Raw genomic sequence first — 18,449 nt, forward strand, 5'->3', positions numbered from 1 at the left:
TTTTATTCGCGGGCGCCACTCGTTATTTTCAAATTGTGTTTCTCCCATTTTCAATATTTATGGTAAGAAAATTATTTATTAATTTATTAATAACCAAATTCAGAATGCAATGACTTTATTGTTATCATTTCCCATCGCGCGAAATTCCTAGTAGTCCACAAAATTTAATTTAACAATTAGTTAAACAAATCTGCTTACGTTGCGTCTTTCGACTATTTCTCCAAGCACATTTTAACACGTTGGTTGCCATGGGGGTCACCGGTGACCCGAACCAAATCGAATTACTATAATTCATTCGATTAAACTATGATTATTTGAAAACTTTTCTATATTACAAGTAATACCACCTAATGCAGTGATGTTCGACAAGATAAACCTGTGATAGTAATAACGTAATTTAATTACATAAATCGATGCTACATTATTTTCATTTTGTATATTTTTCTCGGCAAAATCGTGCGGCACTCAACGTGCTAAACAACATATTCGAAACAATGCAAAATTATCAAAGAGAAAGACGTCAATAATATTCAGAATGCAAAGGGGTTAATCGGTGCCATTTTTAATTACGTAAAATTGATAAGCTGCGAAACTTATTGCACAACAGGTCTGTGGCGGGACTTCATTAAAACTTCAGGGAGGTATAGCCGACGATAAAGCGTCCTGTCGCTGTAATGGGGCGCGACACGTGGCCGGGGTGAACGTAACGGCGGTGTCGGTGAAAATTGACGAGCCGTGGGACGTCGTCGTGGCGAGAACCACTGGCGAACCAGGAAAATGTGAACGTATGGATAGCCCGTTGTCCCTCGAGGTTGTTCAGTGTCGTCAGTTCGATCCGGTCAGTGGGCCATTCAGCATGAACGAGCGCAGTGAGTATATTTATACCCTTTTTATTCACCGTTTCCTGATTGCAGTCCACCTGTGAACCTCTACCACCCGATGTACCGCCTGCGATCACGGTTTGTCTATTTGTCGCACCCTCGAGTCCCACTTCGAGTGTTTCTATTCGAAGACCTTATCTTCATGGTTAATATCGGGATATACCTGCCCTCCTTTTACTTCTTCCTGTAATCAAGATCTACTGTCATTCATGAGTCGGGGGTTGCTTTTAGGGTCATTTTAAGCTAAACATCCTGTGACTGACTTCTTAGATAGTTTGTTCTTTTAGTTTTTATTGCGATGAAAAATGAGATCAAGTAGTTTGGGGAACAGTCAATGGCCATTTTGATTCCATAAAATGGTACTTCTGATGATTTATTTATAGTCTCAATGAGAGATTTCTTGCTTCTTTTTGTAATCAGGATTTAGTGTCATTCAAGGATTGCCTTTGGGGCAATTTTAAATTAGACATTCTGTCACTGAGTTCTTAGATAGTTCGTAGTTTTATTATTATTGCGATGAGAAATGAAAGAGATGGTAACTTAAATAGTAGACAGTGGCCATGTTGGTTGTATAAAGTGGTACTTCTGATGATTTACTCATGGCTTCAGTGATAGTAACTGATTCGCTGAAATTTAGACGTTTTCCGTTTCTGCATTAAATTCGTTTCACTGCTAGAATTGTTAATTAACAATAGGTTTGCGTTCTCTAAAGTGGCACTTAAAATCTCTTCGTTCCGGGCTTAGATTAATAGCAATTTTAGAGATTCCTGTTAGAGATACTTTAATCTTAACTACTTCATTATGAAAGTTAAAACGAACTATTAAGCCTTCCATTGGTATTTCATCGTGCACAATGTACTTACATACCTTTTCACAGAGGATGAAGCGCAATCGATTTACACGATCGCCAGCAATACGAACCTGGTCCCGATAAGATCCAAGCAGGCCTAGTAAGTGAACGCGAGATCGACGATCGGCCGGTCAGAAAATGAAAATTAGATCTTTCTCTTTTTCAGCTTCAAGAGGCGAAGGTTCATACCGAATTACTTGATGATATTGCTGTTCGTGCTAATGATTTTCTGCGTCATAGCTGCCGTAGGGCTTTCTATATTGTGTAAGTATATATACATATATTTATTTAGTTTCGTTACTTATTTAATTTCGGTCTTGTAGTCGAAAAATGTGATTCGATTTCACAAAGCTTACAAAATATATCTATGTTGTTATTCCATTTTATTTTTTAATTTAGTTCCGTCTTATTCTAGATATTCTACTTTCGAGGAAACTAAAACCTTTATCTGTTAACATTTTCTATTATTGTATATTCTATAAGTATACACGATTATACGTTCTATGGTCAGTGATTCGAATGAAGTTGTAAAAACGGTAGTTCCATTAAGTAGTACTTTTTAGTATATTTGAATAAAAGTTTTCTTAAGTTTGTTTATAGTTGCATCGTGGATTTCGTGTCTGCGTGTATTTAGTGTATTAAATAATCGGTCTAATCGCTATTGTTTGGAACAAAGAAAGTGTAGATTTGATAACCACGCGCGATTAAATCGCCACCTGCTAAGTCAACTCATTAAACCTGGTGAGATTAGGATCTCCATAATACTTCATAGTAATGTGCGTTTATTGATCTTAATAACATCTAACGCGGATTATTAAGAACACGTTCGTCATTAATCCAGGATTTAAAAAAAAAGATAATTGCTGATAAATAAACGAATATGAGTTAATAGAAGTTTGGGTTGGATTAGATATAAAGTTCAATTTAATTTAAAGTGATTTTAGAAGAGAAGTTTAGTACAGATTTCAATTGATCGAATAAAATTATTTTATTAGAACTTGGGAATTTTATCAGGTAGTAAAAACGAGTATAAACGTTGAAATAGACACTTAGAGAATCTGTTATTGATCTCTTTGCAGATTTTACCTATAAACAGATGAAGATATGCGAATCCGAAAATTGTGTTCGTATAGGTGAGTGTGGTATTATTTTACCATTGTAATTAAAGGAAAAATTAATTTTAATATCAATAATCAATCTATTTAATACGATAGTATGAAATAATCACTCGAGAAGGACACGGAACAAAGAAAATGTATAGTTCATAAAGTTTCTGTTTCTGTAGCGGCTAGTTTCAAAGAATCTATGGACACGTCCGTGGATCCTTGCGACGATTTTTATAAGTGAGTAAATGCACGTTTGTTTGTGGTTGTCTTCAATTACATATTTCTTTTGAATTTAAAAAAGCTGTACACGATTTTTAGTAATTGTAATGTGCAAACATCACTATTGCTTTTATATGATTAATTTATATTATTATTTGGTTTTGTATGATTAATTCATATTATTAGTTGGTTTTGTATAATTAATTTATGTTATTATTTGATTTTATATGATTAATTTATAATATTATTATTCTTTAATTAATTATTGATTTTAATAAAAATATATTTGTCAGATATGCTTGTGGCAAGTGGTCCGAGGAACACCCTATGCCAGACAACAGTTTAACAAACTCGTGGTTCGAAGAACGCAGGGAACGTGTATTCAGGAGGATCAGAGAACTCTTGAGAGACAATGTAACGAGAAATAACGCACCGTGGGCTGTCAGTCAGGCTAAAATATTGTACAACAGCTGCATGGACGTGCGTACGTTGGTATTTCGTTCAGTAATTTATTTTCCATCCTGCAATACAGACGCTTAATTTACAATTTGTTAATTACGTGGCAACAGCATTGTAATTGCCATTATACGGTTTTATAACATTCGTTTGTAATCTGCATTGCTAGTTTTATTATTAGTTTACTAAAATGTTACGCTGCAGCTTTAAGGAATGTGATTGGATAAAGTCTTACATCATTACTTTTTAAGAATTCCAAAAAAATGCAAATCTAAAAATTAATAGATTGTGTACAACGTCGAAGAAAGTAAAAGGAAATTCCAGACATCATTGTTATCTAATACAATCAAGATTCTAATATGAGAAATAAAGTACTCTTTTCATAATAACTCGATAAATTATGATTGAGATCACTTTCATTATCATTTCCATCGCATCAAGGTTCACTAACCACGACAGAAAATTGTCGCAAATTGGCTCAAAATGTTCTCTTTAATATCGCTAAATTTGCATACAGATTTGAAAATTGCAAGGTTAATTTCAGTTTCATTAACATTTTTGTCTCTAAACGAGTGTTCGGTAATTGTTACGAGAAACTGGAGCTGGCGAAGTTCAGAGCTTCATTTTTTCCAGACGCCGTGGACGAGTTAGGGCTCACGCCATTGTTCGAGCTATTGGAGGAGCTCAATTTGCCAGCGATTCCTTCGGCGTTTACCAAGAAGAGGAGTGGTTATATCGAACAGATGGCTAGAGTGAAGAAAGTTCTTGGAAGGGACGTCTTTTTCGGGTTCGACGTGATTCCCGATCCACGGAACACCACCAACAACATCATGCTGCTGGACACACCCATCTTGAGCAACCCTTTGCCCAAGTATAATCTCATTCACTCTTATTGGATCTACCTTGCCCATCTCATCAGGGTTTATAGAGGATGTAAAAGAAGTAATAGCCACTGTTCACGAAAAAATTAGTTTCAACTTTAACCGTCACTGCATTAAAATAATAATAATTGATTCACGATATCTTAATAGTTAATAATATATTTAATACGTTAAAGTTGTTCAATGTTGATACTCACAGGTTAAATGATTTATTATTTAACATTTTTGAGTTAATAAATCATTTAATTTTTGCGGATCGAAATTGAACACTTTCGTTTATGAAAATAACTTAAAAATGGACAGATTTGTTGAACTCAAGGTTTCAAACAAGTTCAACGTATTTTACAGATATTTTGCATTGTTTGAGATATTAAATTATATTACAAATTGAACAGATTGTTCGAAAGTAAATTTACTAATTTGGTAAGTTCAAAGGATTACGCTATTACCTCTTTGCTAATTTTTTCCCTTCTTTTTCGTTCCTCTTTCGTCCGGTTCGAATCAAGGTGATCGATATCACGTGCCATTTATCACATTATCTACAGCTAATAGCCCCTCCCTCGCGAATCGATGGAGTAAATATTAGAAAAAGATGCATATCTCGTGGGTGCTAAATACGAAGTCACTCGAACGCTTATCGATCAAGTTACATTGTAACAATATTCGCGTGACAAACGTGTAAAATAGTCCTTGAAAGTGTCATAAAATGTCACAGTTCTCGACCTTGTAACGGATATACTTTCATATAAAATGATTTTGATGGCCGTGTCACTAGCTATTTATAGAGTTTCGTTTTTGTCTTCCGCGATTGCTTACCTCACGCTCTTCGTATTCATTATTTATTGTGTTAATTTGTACAGCAACAAAGAACTGGAGAAACGATTGCACTCGATCAGATCGCGTCTCAGGAAGCTGGACGAAGAAGTGGAAATCGAAGAATTGAGTAAATACGCGAAGGCAGAAATGGTTTACATGAGCGACGTCATTAAGCAGGTTGTCAATAATGGCACTTTAGATTCCTGCTCTTTGAACAGTAATTTTTCGTTCCCTGATGCAGAAGAGCTCGAGGATGTTGTGGACAGTCTTTTTGACTTCACTACTATCTTGTTTTACGTGAGTATTTGTTTAAATAAAAGAGCAAATGGCCGAATAATATGATAAATGGAAAGGAATTTTCTTTAGTTATGAAAATTAGTGGCGCGAGAGCTATAAATTACAAAGGATCGTGATTAAGAGACCGCTATATTGGTTAACTTATTATTGCTCTAATATTGTTCCCACAATTGCGCTCGTTAGAAGTATTTTATTGTTAATAACTTACTAGAGATAAAAAGGAGAAATTAAATATTATTTATTAACGAATTTTACATGATACTAGGAAGGCAAGGGGTTAATTATATGAGTCATTTTCTTCCAGGCTTCTCGTTCAGAAACTAATGATACAATATGGGATGAAGACCCCACGGATGCAGATTATATGTCGGTCGATGAGCTTCAAAAGTTAACAGACGCGTACGTAATGGAAGTTAATTCTTCTGTCACGCCGAAACCATTATGGCGGCCATTCATCGAGATGCTTTTTAAAGATATCAGTACTATAGACCTAAATGGCAAGGATAAAGTATTGGTCGCAAATTTGGAGTTTTTGAAGGAAGTTGCTGTTATGTTGGCTACTACCGAGGAAGAAGAATTAGGTGAATTTAGTTGTTTATTGATTTGATTATCCAAAAAAGATAATTAAGATAATTAAGAATAAATATTTTTATATCTAAGTCTGACAAAAACTGTTATTTTCATTTATTCTAGAGACTTACATATGGTGGGTCATAATAGACATTATAGTTCCTCATTCGTCAGAGAACTTAAGAGATATCTGGCTGAAATACGTGAACGAGATAACCAGTGTCGAGGTTGGCGATTCAAAATCGATCCTTTGCGCTGCCGCGGTGAACGAACTGATGGGTCAGTCGATGAAGTTTCTTTTACCAGTTTTACATGTTTACGCTATTTCTTTATATAAACTTAAACATTAAGTTTCTTGATGATGACGCATCGAACGAACCGAATGTTGTCGGTTATACGAGATATAGAAAAGAAAATAGAGCAATTATAAAAAATGATAAAACTAAAAATTATAAATGATAAAAAGTCTTGACTTCTTACCTTCTGCTTGATGAAAAAAACTATTTCGACTGCATAAGAGTCTTGACGACTGTTTACTTGCCAGTCAAAGTGTTGTTCGCCGCGTCTAGTTTCTAGAATGTAGAACTTTGCATAAGATTGAAAACAGGTAGGGTTCCACTGGAACTCCACTGTGCAATTCGAAGGTCCTCTGACCGTTGTTTATCCAATGATTTAGGAATGGCGGTGTCTTGGCTATATGTGGATCGATCCTTTTACGAGGATCAAAGCAAAAGGGTATTCGAGATGATGAACGATATAAAACAAGCATTCGACTCGCTGGTTTTGAAAACCGACTGGATGGATAAGCAGACAAAAACTGCGACTTTGGAGAAGAACAGGAAGATGGAGTCGCAGATCGGTTTTCCTGATTGGCTATTCGATGAAGATGTCCTTAATGAATATTATGAAGGCGTAAGAGTTGATTAGAATTTGACGTTTTCTCTTTGTTCTTGCATACGATGCAGTGAAGAAAATTAACTTGCGTGTTTTCAGATAGACCTCTCGGAGACAGGATACATGACCAACATGGTTCAGATTGTTCGACTGATGTCTGTGTCGGAGCTGGAATGTATTCATGAAATAAATTATAATAATGTGTCCTAGTAAGTTGATTGAACTTGATATTTAAAGAATAAAAAAGACAAGTTGATCAAGGTGAAATCGAACGATATTGTAATTGATTTCATGATTGACTTCTATTTTTCAGTTGGGCGACCGATCCTACGGACGTGAATGCATTTCATACGTACCAGTTCAATCACATAAGTACGTATTAATATAGACATTAGTGATATATCACCTAAAGTAACCTCTGCATTAATTGAAGCGTTTAATAATCCTTAATCGATCCATTGATCTTCTTTCTAATAAACATGCAGCTGTACCAGCTGGAATTCTTCAATTCCCATTTTATGAACTGGGTCTCGAGTAAGATGATATTTAATACTCAATGTTTCGTTAATGTATTTGACGCCCTAATGATTTTCATTGATTAGTGTGTTATCAATTGTCCTTACAAATAGATAAGAAGTGAAGACTGCAATGTATCTTGAAAGGTATTTCATAAATCCTTTATTTACCATTAGAGCTCTAAACTATGGCGCCATTGGCGCAGTACTTGGCCACGAATTGACCCACGGTTTCGACAATAGCGGCAGACACTACGACAGCGATGGCAACGTGAGGCAATGGTGGACTAACGAGACTATCTTCGAGTACACCGAAAAGACCGAGTGTTTTATAAAACATTACAATAGCTATTACGAAAAAGAGGCAAGTAAATGAATATTTTATTTTCCACGTGAATCGGAAAGTCAGTTTTCATTATTTTTATTATACATACTTTCAATTGGTCAAATTGTATTATATCCCGTATATTAAAACTGTACCGTTTCATTTTATCAATTTAATATCTATTAGTTACATCAACTTCCATTATTAATACATTCGAGATCGATAACGTAATCCTACGTCATTTCGATTTTTGAATAACAGTCACTTAATCCTACAGAATTTCGAAACCTATAGATTAAATAGATAGTTAATTACACAGTAGATAGACTTTGGGAAAGTATATGCAGTCGTGAATGTTTAACAGACTGCAAACTATGTGATTGCACGCAAGACAACAACATATGCTAATTCACGTTTAATTCTGTTCACCACAGGTAGATGATTACGTTGATGGAGAGCGAACGTTGGGCGAGAACATAGCAGATAATGGCGGCCTTAGGGAGGCTGTCATCGCTTACGAAAGATGGAAGGCCAGGCACGGTCAAGAGCCCCTGCTTCCGGGATTCACTCATCTCACTCACGAGCAGCTCGTTTTCCTCAGTTTCGCGCACGTAAGATACCTATCCTCTCATCGAGGATTACTCAACATGGTGTTCCGTTGATGGAGATTCGTTGTTTGAGACAGAATCGCTGATGCTTTCGACGCGAAAGCTTTTATCGCGCGGCTGCAAACGAAGTCTGGAACTTGGATTTTTATGCTAATTTCAAATCGATACAGACTATTTAAAGGAAATAAAAGTGAAACAGTCACCTCGTGTCTCTGTCAAAGGTTCCCTGCCATCGAATCTGGAATTACGAATTCATTCAAGTTATTCAAAATATTAAATAAAGTAAAGTAAATCAACTGTTTCCTCACTGTTGACTTCGTATGAGACTGATCACATTAAAATATTTAGCGAGACATATTAATAACTGCTTGTTTGACTTGGATGGCGTGTACTTCAGATATCTCTAATTTAATAAATTGCAGCGAAGAGTATTGAGCTAACACATCCGCCTAATTTTCTGCGTTAATGTATCGTGAATGATGTTGTGTAAACAGAAGATCAATGATTCATCGAAAGTGATTTAAATGTCCCTGACCTGAATGATCGGTTCCACTGAATGACATATTTGAAAGTTTACGTTATAAAAAGCTGTAGATTACCATCGAGGCAAAAGTTTGTTATGAGTGGGTCAACAAGAGACCTATATAAAATTCTTTTAAACAATAATATTGAACAATACGTTTTATATTTATGTTGGTAAAGGAACTTCGTTTTCTATATATTTGTCATTAAACAGAAAAGTGTTATTAAGTATTAAATACTATTCATATCACTTTTGAAAATACTCCAATCTACAACCATTAATATTACTGTCTGACGTATCGATTTCTTCATTTGCTTCAGGTGTGGTGCGAGGCGTACACGACGAAAGCTTTGAAATGGATACTGCAGGACACTCACTGTCCTGGTCACGTGAGACTGCACGGTGTACTGAGGAATTCGGAGGAATTTAGCAACGCCTGGAATTGCCCTAAGGGATCAAACATGAATCCACCGGAGAAGTGTCATGTATGGTAATAATTACGAAAAAATTGTGTTCCATCTTTCAAGGTAAGATCCGGAGATATCAAAGTCGTTCCATAAGGAATTGGAGAATAATTACCCGAAGACTCGACACAATACAAGACGCAGTACAATCTTTAAAATAATCCTCCAATGTCTTATGGAACGATGCGATACAAGTACTGTAAACGAGCAGGATTACAATCAACAGATACGATATTTGTAATAAAAGATCTTTATTTACTTACACACTGCGTACATTAATTTTGTATATCTGCACTCCTTTCTGACGTATAAAATGGTACTGCGAAACCGACGTATTGAATGGTGCAGAAGGCTATACGTAGATTTAGTTATAAAGCATATTCACGCTGTGGAGGACGCACAATAAAGAAAATAAAAATTTCAACGGTTTCACAGAAAAAACTCAACAAATTAGTCCTCCAGTTTCTCAATAGATGTACCCTCCGGTTTCGTCGGTAGGCTGAATGTACTCGTGGCTAGGTGTGCCGTGGTGCGAGATGATGTGGTTGGGCAAGGTGTCACCGCGGAACAACGGATTGTCAACGGTGATCGAGTCTACGTGCTGGCTCGAAATGCTAGACGGAGTGGACACTTCGATCGGACTGACGGTGGTCACACCGTGGCCCAGTGACGGGAACTGTGGCAAAGACGGAAGGGAAGGTAGCTGGGGTAGCGATGGCAAGCTCGGCAGGCTAGCCCCAATTCCGGTGAAGAAGTCAGAAATTGGGCCCCTTTGGACATAGAGATTTTTCTGGATGATAGGATTGGTCTTGGTATGAACCACTTCGGTAATGCCGTGGGCGGGCTGAACAGATGGCAGAACCTCAATAGAGTCGACTGCAGGAGCCAGAGTATCTATATGGCCCTCTGTATGGCCCACTGATGTCAGATGATGGCCAGGGTGTAGTGGAGCTATAGGCTGAATAGGGCGAACAGGGTGCACTGGTGTCAGTGTCTCGACAGTTTTGATCGAAGACACAGGATGAACAGAGTGGATACTGGAGTGGATGGTAGGTTGAATTGAAGTCAAGGCTCCTACGGATTTAACGGATGTTAAAGCTGGGCCAGTGTGAATTTGATGTGCATGGCGAATTGGGGTCAGTGTCTCCAGACTTCTGATTGCTGGCAAAGGCTGAAGAGTGGGTTGGACGGCTGGTAAAGCGTGGGCAATAGTGCTCACTGCAGGCTGGATCGTAGGCAGAGTCTCTACGGTTCTGATCGATGTCAAAGGTGCAGGATGGTGAACTGTGTGAATGGGGTGGTGGATAGCGGGCTGAATAGTTGGGAGAGGGTGAGTCAGAGTCTCCACGGATTTAATGGATGGCACTGGATGCAGGGTTGGCAAGGGTTCGAGAGTTCTCAGGTGCGTGTGCGCATGGGGAGGAATTGCTGTTACCGTTTCCAAGGTTCTAGCTGATGGGATAGTTTCAGTGACATGAGTGAGGGTTTCTGGGATAGACAAGTCGGCTCTAGCGTATCCGCTGATCTGACCAAAAGGTTGAATGTTCTTGGTGATCTGGACGGAGGTCAGAGGTGTATCAACGTGGAGGGATTTCAATCCGTGGATTGAGGTTAGGCCTGCGTCATTATTGATTGTCTTCAGTCCGTGAATTGATCCCAGAGGTCCTTCAATGTTGAGGGATTTCAATCCAGCGAATCCTGTGTGGAATCCTCCGTTCAGCGTGGTTTGATCATTCGTGAGTAGTGTAGGTGTGTCCAAAGTGGGAATTGCTCCGATCGTGCCGCCGACCGTCTTTGTGACGGTTACTGATGGCAGGCTCTTGATTCCGGTAACGCGAGTTACTCCTGCAACGATAATCGATCGTAGAAATTCGAGTTTGGATGAAATTTGATGATTTTAATATTCTATGTCTCTTGAGATTTATTAGTTGTACTTCAGTGACCACGGCTATGGAACTTTCAGAATATTACTGAGTCTTCTAATGATTCTAAATGTGTCTACGATGCATTCAAATAATATGAAATCATTACATTGAGATTATACTTTACTAAGTTCTTTAAATGAACATGTCACGTGAAATCTAGCGAATCTGCAGGAAGTATGTTACACTCGTGATCCGTGGAGTTGCAAGAAACTGCTATTAAAATATTTCTTTATCAACACCATCTCGTTAAAATTTCAATTCTTGGAGTGAAAAAATGCGACGGCATAAGAAAAGAGAAATCATTTAACATGAATACTAAAAGTATCGTGTTTTATTTCCAGACGAGCCTGGGTGTCTAACATTTTTGGTGCATAAATTATAGATACACTGCTATTTGTCAAGCCATCGTAGGTTGACCAAGCCACCAAAATGTATTGACACTATTTCGAAATCGTAGTGTTGCGTTATATGGGTTTGAGATCTTGCTAGTTTTCACATGTAAACGGCCTTTTTCAAGAAAAAGGTGGAAGAACGTTCTTACCTTGGACAAGAGGCGCGTGTTCGGCAATCCTCCCCACGGGTCTGGGCAGTTCCGCTAGGGTCTGGCCATGAATTTCAGTTTTGACTGTCTTCACCGCGGGCCCGTAGTGTGTGCGGGTTTCCAGAGTCTGAAAAAAAGTGAATGCTCGAATGTTGTTCGCAGCTAAAATATCAGAACAGCTTTTCTGATGAATATTAATTTACCTTGAGATGCCCGATCACTGGAGTGCCGTAAGATGTGGATGGTGGCAGAGCGGTCACCGTCTGGAAATTCACCGAATGATGAAAGTGTATTATGACTACGACGGAGTGGCAAAACAATGTATAAGTCATGCGTTCCCATCTTCAAAATGTCATGGCTTACGAATGAATCTACTTGATCTGGTTGATTTTAGGTTTATCGTATTATTCCCGAATGTTAATATGTTGAAAATGTGACATATATTTTATTTTTTCGCTGAACTGTACCTGGACCTTCTCAATTGGAAGTGGGAATGATGTGCTCGACACCGTTGGTCGCAGACCAACAAAGGATTGTCCTACAACGGTCTTGGTCACCTGAGGTGTCTAAAAGAAAACATAATATATTAATTCGTTTGTCCACTTACTGACAAGACAATTTTATCTTTTGTATCATGAAATGAGTGTAGTGTACTCGCAGATCGATGCTAGTCTTTTAACTCATTCGACGAGACAAAAGATATCACAGAGCTATCTTGGATTATTAATTTCATTTATTCTACTTCAGAGTACCTTATATTATTGGAATCAGTAATTTTTTCAAGTAATTACACGCTATTGTAATCAGCAACTTCAAGTTTTCCAAATAACTAGATGCTATCGCGATCGTTAATTTTTTTAAGTAATCATAGCTTACTGCAATAGTTGGCAGCGGACCGGCATGTCTGAAGGAATCGATGACTGGTGTCAAGTAGTCGTTGTTCAATGGAAGACCTGGTTGATAGGTAGGGGGTCCATAGATGTTCTGGGAAAGACCCTGTGACAACGAGAGCGAGCTGTCAGGGATGCTATAAGCGTAGCCACCGACAGCCCTCGCGCTTTCTACCACGGTGTTAGTGGGATGATGATGATGGTGATAGTCAGTCCCGTATCGTGGATCGCCAGGAAGAATCTCCCTCTTCTGCTTTTGTTCCGGCGCAGCTAAACAAGCCGCCAGGCAGGTCTGAAATAGTTTTTGGTTTATACGTCAGTTCCTTTTCATGGATATTCGAGCCTGTTTTTCGATCCATTCCATGATTCTGCGAATCGACGGCGCAAAGAAAGAGGAAGAAGCTCGGGGCAGTCTGGCGAGTCTTTGTTGTTTATCAATTTTAGCGCTGTTTTTATAGGCAGACATCGACACAATAAATCAGACGTGTTGTTTATTAAATTTTTACTTGAAAAGGTTTATGATACACTGATTTAATGAAGGTTAAAATTTGCATTTTGAGTAAAAAGCGAGGATCACTTTACTCAAGATACCATAATGCAACAAACATTCAAAAGAATAATTACCTATACATTATAAGATGAATCTTCGATTATTGTATATTACAAAATGTGTTTAAATGAATATTTAGGAACGATTAAATGTTGATAAAGATAATTAGTCAAAGTGTTTAGCTCTCCTTTCTTATACCCATGAAAACACTCTACTACCAACATGACTACCCTATGCATTTTACTTATACAAAATTCCCAGTAAGACTAAACATTCTACTAACGTTTACCGTTAGTTCTCTAATTATACCTAAGTAAAAGTGTGAACAATCAGAAGAAAACTTGATAGTAAAACAAGACAAGTTCGATGGGGTTGATAACGGAGGATCCTTACCAGAGCGATCAGCAGGAGCCTCATGTTGAGCGGGTGATGTTTGGATGAGGATTTGAGTGTCATCCCAAAGATAGTTCGACCTTTTATACACGGCCGATGCTCCCACCAGTTTATTTCATAATCCGTTGGCATTGGGAGAACTAGATTTTTAATTGACTCCTCCTGAAGGCCTACACCTCGAAGATGTTCCGAAACGTTTCCTGCATAGGTGACCGCGGTGATGTAGTGGTGGTGGAGCGGCCCACCGTGGCGGCGCACGCGAAAGAAAACAGAATTAGTGTCTTTCTGTCTCTCTTCCCATCGTTCTTCCAGCATTTTACTCTCGATACTTTATTCCGGCACGGAGGGCACGAGGATGATTTATGCAAATCTCCGGACAACATCTCGGACGTACTCTTTCTTTGCTTCTTCTCCGGACTCTCTCCTGTTTCTCTGGCGTCCCTTGGACGCGAGCCCATTATCAGGCTTCGTTACGAGAACAGGAAGCTTTTAAAAGATTCGGATAACAAGGATTCTCGGTGTCCACACATTAATGGACCCTCCGATGGCTGAATATCGATCCAATTTCGCTCTCGTTTGCCACGTGCAGCCATTCATTCCCTGTCGACTAGGTCTTTTTGGGGGCTCGGGTGTTACGAAATTGTTTTTTCTTTTCGACGATAAGCCTTGCATAATTGGTCGATGGGACAGGGGTTCTGTTGTATTAATCTCTGAATGCGTAACGGTTCTTTGGCAATTCTTTTTGGAGATATTTTGATGATTTGGTGGTTTTATGTAGAGTAGATTGTAGTAGTATAGTAGTTTTAAATGGAGTAAATGGTAGTACTTTAATATTCTTACGTAAGGTAAATTTTAGTAATTGAATGTCTTTATATAGGGTACAGTTCAGTAATTTAGTATTCTAGGGTAAATTTCAGTAATTTAGTATCTTTGCACAGGGTAATTGTATAATTTTTATGAACTGAATTTACATGTAAGCAATTTCTGGGATTCTTTCAATGATAACTTTTTAATTGGTGGTTGAGTTTAATAAGGAAGCAAGAAATTTGTGACGAAAGTTGTTGCGTAGAAAATACATAGGGGCACAGAATGTCTTTCAAAAATGTATTCGAAATCTAAGAATTCAGGTTTCTGTAAGAAACATGCTTGTACTGCATTAATGTACAACCTCTAGGGAACTTTCTCTGTCAACTACCTTAAAGATCTATACGCTTCTACCTCTGCAACATTACGTTGGCATTACATATTCTTCCAGTTTTTTTTTGTTTACCGAGATGACGTTATAAAAATATCCATAACTGTGCCCCGAATTTAAATTGCAAATGAATGAGAACCTTCTATCCTTGGCCTATCCAAAAAATTCGTACTTTCGGGTAACCGCGCATAACGCTTTGATTTATTGAACTATATCATTTTAATATCGACAATGAATCATCGTGTTCGATACCTATTAACACTTAATGGATACATCCATTTCGATCATGATTGCTAAGATAGGTAATTTATTTTGCAATTCCCTCAATTAATCAGGCAATGAAAGGATCGGACACGTGACGATCAGTTGAAACAAAGCGAAATTTCAGCTGTCAATTAGTGCGTAATTGTCGAAAACTTTTGGCATGTAAGACAGCGATCTCGTATGATGATTCATGATCATTTTACGTTGCACGGAAACATGAGGCATTTCGCATCATCTGACTTAACACGTTCCGCCATTTTTTGTTCTATGCACGTAAATGTGGCTGCCCAGATCGAGCATACCTCGTCAATTAAAGACAATCGTTTTACATCATTATATAATTTTAAATCATTACCTTATACATTTAATTCCATAAATTACTAACAATGCGCAATTATAAGATACAAAACAGTAGATCTGAATAACCTCTAAAAATAATACACCATTATGAATAAAACTATAAAAATGAATAATGCATACGTGCTGGGGCAACTTTTACTTTTGTAAAATGTTACAAAAAAAGTGGAGAGGGATTGGCAGACCAATAAACAAATTCATATATTTCAGTTTATTCGAGTTTCTCGACGAGAAAAAAAACGAATAACAGAGATGCAGCAACATTATGCAAAAATCTATTCAACTATCTGTTCAAGAATGCAATCTTCATCACTTTTTATAGACCCCTGACCGCAATAGATTGATGCGAAAAACGGAGTGTTTAAGTTTCGATGGGATGATTAATGATTTATTGCTGTTATTCACTCAACTCCTCTCGATACAATGGAATGCAAATTCTAACTGAAGATTGCATTTATGATTTATCATTCACCATTATGCGAGATTGGATTTTTAATTTTTCAAAAACGATCTCGACGATGATCTCGACGATGAGATCCAATAATCCCCCTGACCTTCTAGTAGGTGGACCCGTAACCTTGGTCGAACGAGAATCGTCTCGAAAATTTACAGCACTTTTATCGGATTTGGCTAGACGCGTTTCTACATTCGTGACAAATGTAGTCGTCCGGTGGATAATAAGAGAAAAAACATCCATTTTGCATTAATTGCATAAGAAGGCGATCGTTTAGAAATCGTTGATAGAACTTCGAGTTGCATAAGGAGGTTGAGGTCGATGAAATTTCGGTTAGGGGCAATTAATGCGGCGCGTGTCGCGAAAAATGTCGCTCTCAGAATAGTTCGTTGATTTTGAATTTTAGATGAAAAAGTTACAGGTGTGGTTGCATAGGATCGTTAAAAGTCAGGGATATTCTGTGACATTTCTGGTTTATAAATGGAATGCATATTTGACCATTTTGCAAACGTTATGAATTTTTTTAAGGATTTCAACGGTCCGATAGAATTTTATACATGGCGTGTGCAGTATTAAAGAACTAAGGATTAGATAAGGCTTTTATTTGTATCAAATGTTTATTCCATTTTACAATTTTTTTAATTAGCTGAACACTTTAGAAATTAGAGAAAATTTCTTTATTATTATACTAAGTTTTAGAATATTCCTTATAAAAGTATTTTCTTTTATTTGTTTTCTTCTTTATTCTTCAAGTTCTAAGTCTATTGCACTATAAAGTTATGTAACTAAATGTACTACACATTAATTGTATATAAATATATGTGGTTTACGTAGGTACCATACATTATTTCAGTTAACTTTGTGATTATTCATTTTATGTACCACCAACAAAATATTGAGTTCCATTGAGCATAGTGGCTCTATCTATGAGAAGTTAACTGAAAGTACTTCAGCATTCAGTATTTAAGTTCTAGCCTGTGTGTTGATTTCACGTAGACCAGGCGAGCAGAAGTTTGCCTGTAATCAGGTGCAAGGCAAAGAACTCGAAATCCACTTGCTCTACATTGCATTAATATTACGTGTTCACTTGTTTATAAAGATTATAAACAATTACATGCATTATACTCAGCCATACTTTTATCCTTATTTATTTTAAATGAACTACTAGTAGAAAGTTATTAACATTTAAATTAATACACAAAATAATCAATGGTTCATGCTACAGTCTACAGACTTCAATTAAACCTTTAATAGGAGAAATCATTTCTTCAGAATTACTGGTTTCATCAATTCCTTCGAGAGTGTTAATGCATATTCACAAACATTCGCGGTGAAATTATTACAACTGTAATTCTTATCTTGAAATTGGTTATAATAAGCTACGTATAAGAACCTCAATTACGAAGCGATAAAATAATACGGTCAGGTGTACACACTCTTTCATCTTTACACGAGAAAAGTCTAGTTTTGCGGTGAGAGTGAATGTTTCATAAATTGCTGACAAGTAAAGCTGCGCCTGCGACGCGGTCAAACACGTGGGTTCATTAAATCAGAACCGATTGCTTTGCTCTGTTTCTGTGCAGATGTTATAAGAAACAGCGTGCCGCCGAGTTTGCGGAAGGAAAGGCCACAGGCTTCCGCTCGAACTATCTGTGCTCTATCTTGTATGCAAGGGGCAATGCATTTCACTTAATTGATTCGAATACTAACTAATCTTTAACTCAAATAATAGTTCCAAACAAAGTGATTGTAAAATTACATGTTCGTGAACATTATTTTTCTCGCTTGTCATAGATTTAGATGAAAGCTTTTGTTCTCATTGCCTTTGCAATTGTGATTTAAATATTTGATACCATCTCGGTGCGATATTCGTGTATGTTATAAATTAAGATTCCTGAGAAGTTATCCATGAAAAATTGATTCATATTAGAAATTGCTCAAATATAAGATATTTTAATGATTATTCCAATTTTAATATTTATTTGTTACGATATCATTTTACATATATGGATTTTGTTTGAAAGGAAACATATTCTTCACGATTGACTGCGAATCGATATCGATTCTTTCGCGCTTTCGGTATTAAGTTCGTGACCCAGTTTAAGTTTTTTATTGTCAATGGAAGAAACTGTCCTTTCTATTAGTAAAAGTCTAATTTCGCCAGAACAATTTCCCCGATGCCTGAGACAAACTCACGTCCGCCATTGAACACAGGATTAATTGGCGAATCGAGGAACAAAAATCATTGACGAATGAAAGGGACGAAAGCTATCTACATTGTGCGCCACTCGGAGATCGAGCGTGAATAGATGCAGATCAAGCTTCCCAGGTTTGTTAAACTCCGTCGGGCCTTTCCTCTCACAGCGGTCTACTTCGATTTGTACCTTTTGCCTCGTTCTGCCTTTCTCCCGCGAAATGAACAAAATGGGAACTAGTATAACTTTTACTCTAGATACTTATCAGTCCTTTGTTCGC

General features: G+C 37.4%; 1 protein-coding gene across 1 annotated transcript; it reads left to right on the top strand.

Annotated features, from left to right (window-relative positions):
- Positions 1–685: 685 nt before the first annotated feature.
- Nep5 (M13 family metallopeptidase neprilysin 5) lies at positions 686–9,661 on the top strand. Its single transcript, XM_076365861.1, has 17 exons — positions 686–869; positions 1,759–1,831; positions 1,898–1,995; positions 2,811–2,864; positions 3,017–3,074; positions 3,350–3,540; positions 4,146–4,383; positions 5,254–5,506; positions 5,811–6,087; positions 6,200–6,355; positions 6,753–6,988; positions 7,070–7,179; positions 7,284–7,342; positions 7,456–7,504; positions 7,663–7,853; positions 8,249–8,421; positions 9,262–9,661. Exons 1-17 carry the CDS (start codon positions 788–790, stop codon positions 9,433–9,435), a joined length of 2,472 nt encoding a protein of 823 aa, XP_076221976.1. The 5' UTR covers positions 686–787; the 3' UTR covers positions 9,436–9,661.
- The last annotated feature ends 8,788 nt before the right edge of the window (positions 9,662–18,449 follow it).

This window comes from Nomia melanderi, chromosome 3 (genome assembly GCF_051020985.1).
Source record: "Nomia melanderi isolate GNS246 chromosome 3, iyNomMela1, whole genome shotgun sequence".
NCBI classification, from domain to species: domain Eukaryota; kingdom Metazoa; phylum Arthropoda; class Insecta; order Hymenoptera; family Halictidae; genus Nomia; species Nomia melanderi.

Excerpts from the sequence above, each read along its gene's own strand:
- Nep5 (XM_076365861.1), top strand. The coding sequence starts at position 788 with ATGGATAGCCCGTTGTCCCTCGAGGTTGTTCAGTGTCGTCAGTTCGAT. Across the intron at positions 3,075-3,349 it reads CCTTGCGACGATTTTTATAA|ATATGCTTGTGGCAAGTGGT; the intron begins GTGAGTAAATGC and ends TATATTTGTCAG. Across the intron at positions 6,088-6,199 it reads TACCGAGGAAGAAGAATTAG|AGACTTACATATGGTGGGTC; the intron begins GTGAATTTAGTT and ends CATTTATTCTAG.